This window comes from Hipposideros armiger, unplaced genomic scaffold, assembly GCF_001890085.2.
Source record: "Hipposideros armiger isolate ML-2016 unplaced genomic scaffold, ASM189008v1 scaffold_1023, whole genome shotgun sequence".
Classification (NCBI taxonomy): domain Eukaryota; kingdom Metazoa; phylum Chordata; class Mammalia; order Chiroptera; family Hipposideridae; genus Hipposideros; species Hipposideros armiger.
The window spans coordinates 166351-170573 of record NW_017732373.1 but is presented as its reverse complement, the minus strand read 5'-3'; the positions used below and the strand labels follow the sequence as shown (position 1 = coordinate 170573).

The following is a 4223-nucleotide window of genomic DNA, read 5'->3' as shown; positions in this document are numbered from 1 at the left end:
TGTGTGTTTCATTTGTTCTAGGAACCTTGGCAAGGCTAATTTCAGCAGGACTGTTCACCCAGTCAATATATGTCGTATTTCATACATTCATGCATCCTGGGTTATTTTCTAATTATTGAAGGTGGCTTTCATGTGTTCTAAAAAGCAAGCTAATGAAATATCAAAACTTGGCATTGAGGCAAATTTATTTTGGGGGTAAAGGAAGCTTTATTTCAAAGAAGCTGGACCTCTTTCTGAATTCTCTTTTTTCAGCACCCACCTACACTTTTGGGACCCAGAGTGAAAGGTGCTGTTTTCTTTTCCATCTCTCGTCAGGCCTGCACGGGCGGCGGGTGCACAGTGAGTGTGGCTAGCGAGGCCCTGATGGATGAGAGCGCCCCGGAAGGCGTGCCGGCCCCCAGAGCACACGCCTATTCGCCTCACTCCTTCAACATCTCCTGGACAGAGCCTGAACATCCGAACGGTAAGTGAACTCTTCTAGCCTCAAGTTAGAAAAGATGATTAGCAAAGGTAAATTAATATTCGAAATGGCAGCTTATACGTAGTGCTTAATTTTTAATGATCATTTTAGCACATAAAATACCTGAGATAGTATCATTGTCTGTATAGTTGGGAGATTGTGGTTTTTAGGCGAACACGCAATTTTGGTGGCTCAAAAGTGCTCCCTTTTGATAGTTTTTGTGTACTGCATCCGGTTGTTTAATATGCTCCGGGAGTGGTACAGAGAACAGACGAGGGTTCCCGGAGAAAGCCATTGTGAGAGTGACAGGGGATTTTCAATGAGTTTCTGTGTTTGATAGCCACTAGTTCTTTCCCGGACAAGTAGACAGGTGGAAAGTCCATGCACATATTGTATGTCAAATGCTTTTGATTTAATAAGTTTACCTGAAAAGAGACCCACTGTTTGGATGAGTGTTATTTTTTAATATGTTATTTATAAAACTTCAACATGCAGTTTTTAAACAGTGCATGCATTAAATATGTATACATTTATACTTGCTTAACTTGAAGGGCACTGTGTATATTTCTAAGTGATATACACATCTTCGCATAGTTTAGAGAATTAAGTTAGCCGGTTAAAGTTTGCTAAGCTAAAACCTTATTATAAAAATTTTTGTAATAGCCTGGGGTGGAAATTGCTTTACTCATTTATTGGAAATATCTTAACATTTCACACAGCACAGTGCATTGTTCCAAACGACAGAAGCTTACATAACATCAAGTTTTGTTCCTCTTTAACACAAATATCAAGAAGACTTTTAATATCTTAGAAACTCTTTTAAGTAACTCATTACTGAAAATTGAAATGACCTCTTTTAGCATAGCCAAAAAGAATAAAAGAAAAAAATTATAGTTTTATTAGTTTGTCTTATGTTTACTATGATATTATTTCAGTCATCTCACTTTAATTAAACTTTCAGCAAATGCATTAGATATATTTGAGGTAGTGTAAAGAGCTCTAATAATTATCATGAGGGATTATCTCTGCCATTAAATTTATTCCTGTACTATTAAACATTTTCTAATAAAAATATATGGATGTCCATTTGATACTTATGTATTAAACCGTCAAAAACCTGGTCATACTTTGTGCTCCATGAAAAAATCTAGACCATAGGTGGCAATGACAGTGTTAATGATTTATTCCAGTTGGATTACTGTTAAATGCTATGACACAATTTTCATGGTAAGATGATTTCTTTCATCCCAGTTGGTATTTGCAACTGGCATTACAGCTGCACTCAGAATCCTACATTTACTAGAGACGTACTTTCTACACGTCAGAGAGTCTTTGCATGTTGTGTTTTGTACATTTACAAGCAGTTTTAAAATATATTCATCCAACAATAAGAATTTGGGGGATTCAGAGATTTGTGTTAACACTTGCGTTGTATTCTTCTGGTGTTTAATCTCATCAGCATTTTCTAAATTTTTATTGCAGGACAATAATGAGACATTTAAAAAGTGATAGTTTCATTCATTTCTTTTTCATCTCTTTACTACGTCTCTCTCCACTTTCCCCAAATTCACCAGCGTTTGTTGTCTAGTGTCCATTGTTTGTCTGGGAGGGGTGATCAGATTATTGGAAAACATCTAGTCCCTCTGTGTGTTTTCAAAGCCCCCACGGTTCCCCCTAAAAAACCCCGAAGAATACAGTCCCAGTTCTTTATTCTGGCATTCAGGTTACTCCCAGCTGTGGCTCAGCCTGCACTCACAGGGCCTTATAATACACTGTCTTCTCTAGGCACCCGAGAATATGTATGGCATAATGTAGGATTGGGAGGCACAGGGGTGGAGTCGAGTAGGCGGAGTCAAACCTTCCCTGTGCCGTGTAGAACTGTGCTACTTTGGGATATTTACCAAATTCCATGAACCCCGGCTGCCTTGACTGCAAAATCAGAGTTAACAATTCATGCCATCTCTATGTCTTTACCTGCAGAAATCTATTGTAACTCATTCCTCAGGGCTAAACGTAGGCCTCTTGTTTCCTGAAATTGTTCGGCTCTTCCCTGAGTTTCAGTAAAGCTTTCCCTCTCGACCACATTCCCCGTTTTTGTGTCTTCACGATGGCATCTACTCATTCATCCTACATGCAGATTTATTTGGGTGCATGTCCAACATGCCTACCAGATGACAAGAGCATTCATTTCTAGTTTTCTTTCACAGAACCTAACACAGTGTTGTACTTTCTTTTGGTACCTAATAATATTTAGTTTTGTTAGTTTCTTGTGGAAATGGCATTTTGAACAGTGATATCTACACTGTAGAATCCTGGCAGTAATGATATCAGCTAGAGAACAGAAGTAGCAACAGTCCAGTTCCTGAAAATACCTGTTTGGCTGTGTGGAGTCTAGGACTAGGTTTTCCTGTTAGGAGTTTGGATTTTGCATTTGAATTTAGAATTGTAATTTTCTTTGGCAGAGTACATCTCATTCAAACTTAATGGAACCAGGCCCATATTACAATGTATGCTACATTATGGGTGCTTTTGAATTTCTAAATATGCTGCAGAAGAGTAATACAATTAAAGAATAAAATAGGTTTCATCCTTACGTTACTAAAGAAACACTTTCAAATGATTTTAAATAATGTTTCTGAAACATATCGGATCATTCGAACCGTCTCGGGAGCACGGATTGAAGAACTAGAGTCCAATGCTCCATCAGACCTGAGTCATCGGAATATCCCACTGTCTTAGTCATCATCCAAACGCTGATGCGTATTTAATACACCCCTCTCCTCAGGATCCCTCCTGGAGGCATCCACACAGGTTTCTACTACGTTTTCCACTCAATGCATCCAAGTTGATCTCTCCTCGGTGTCGCTGCCCCTCTGCCTGCCTTTGCCCTGTGTCCCCTCACTGATTCGCACCAGCCAGAAACCTGGGTGGCACTCTTGCCCTTAAGGCTGGCTCACCTCTGCTCCCTCTTGCCACACAGCACCCCAGCTGCGGTTCCTACTGATGGCCTCTAATGTTTATTTACTCAGATGACTTCAAGAGCCTCCTCATGCCCTGCAAAAACCTGATTTTGTTCATTATATTTTGGATTAGCTGCTGGGAACCACCATTCTGATGGTGCCAAGATGGATTTTCCCAACCCTTCATCTTAAAGGTACCCAGATTCCTTGTGGCAAAGATCCACGTAAACAGATCATCACACGGTAGAGATGTGCACAGTGTGCCCAAGTGTGTGGAGATGAAGCTCCCTGAGGGGACTGGTGGGGTGCAGGTGTGTCAACCCTCTGGGTCCTTGTTAAGATGTAACAGGTCCTGAGACACATGTGTGCTTAGACGGTAATATGCTATAATGGGTGCTGTGTGCCTGGTATCGTACAGTCTAGACTCCCAAATCTTGACTCTGTTAGTGACATACCTAACTGGATTATTTCACTAGGACTTCATAAACGTGAAAAAATATGTTGAGAAACAGTAAACCCACTTTCTGTAATAAGAAATATGTATATTTCCAAATACATGTTTTTATGTTACAAAATATGAAATGTATAAAATGTTCTGATACGAATCTCCAGTTCTTGACTATCTAGTGAGTGGTAGTCTTTAGCCAGCATGGCTTAGGAAACAGGCCTTCTTTTCAACTGATTCTGATTTAAATGATTCATTCAAGTCTAGTGATAATCCTTATTTAACAATATGGCAGGAATATCTTCCCATGGCAGTTAAGCATAACTCAACTTCATTCCTTGAAATGCAGTATGAAATC

At 39.5% G+C, this 4223-nt stretch overlaps 1 protein-coding gene across 1 annotated transcript in view; it reads left to right on the top strand.

Moving 5' to 3' along the window:
• Positions 1-4223, top strand: part of USH2A (usherin) — a 465799-nt gene that overhangs the window by 301267 nt on the left and 160309 nt on the right. The window contains exon 33 of the mRNA XM_019631633.1: positions 316-463. Within this exon, the coding sequence (XP_019487178.1) occupies positions 316-463 (148 nt within the window). The remainder of the gene's footprint in view (positions 1-315; positions 464-4223) is intronic.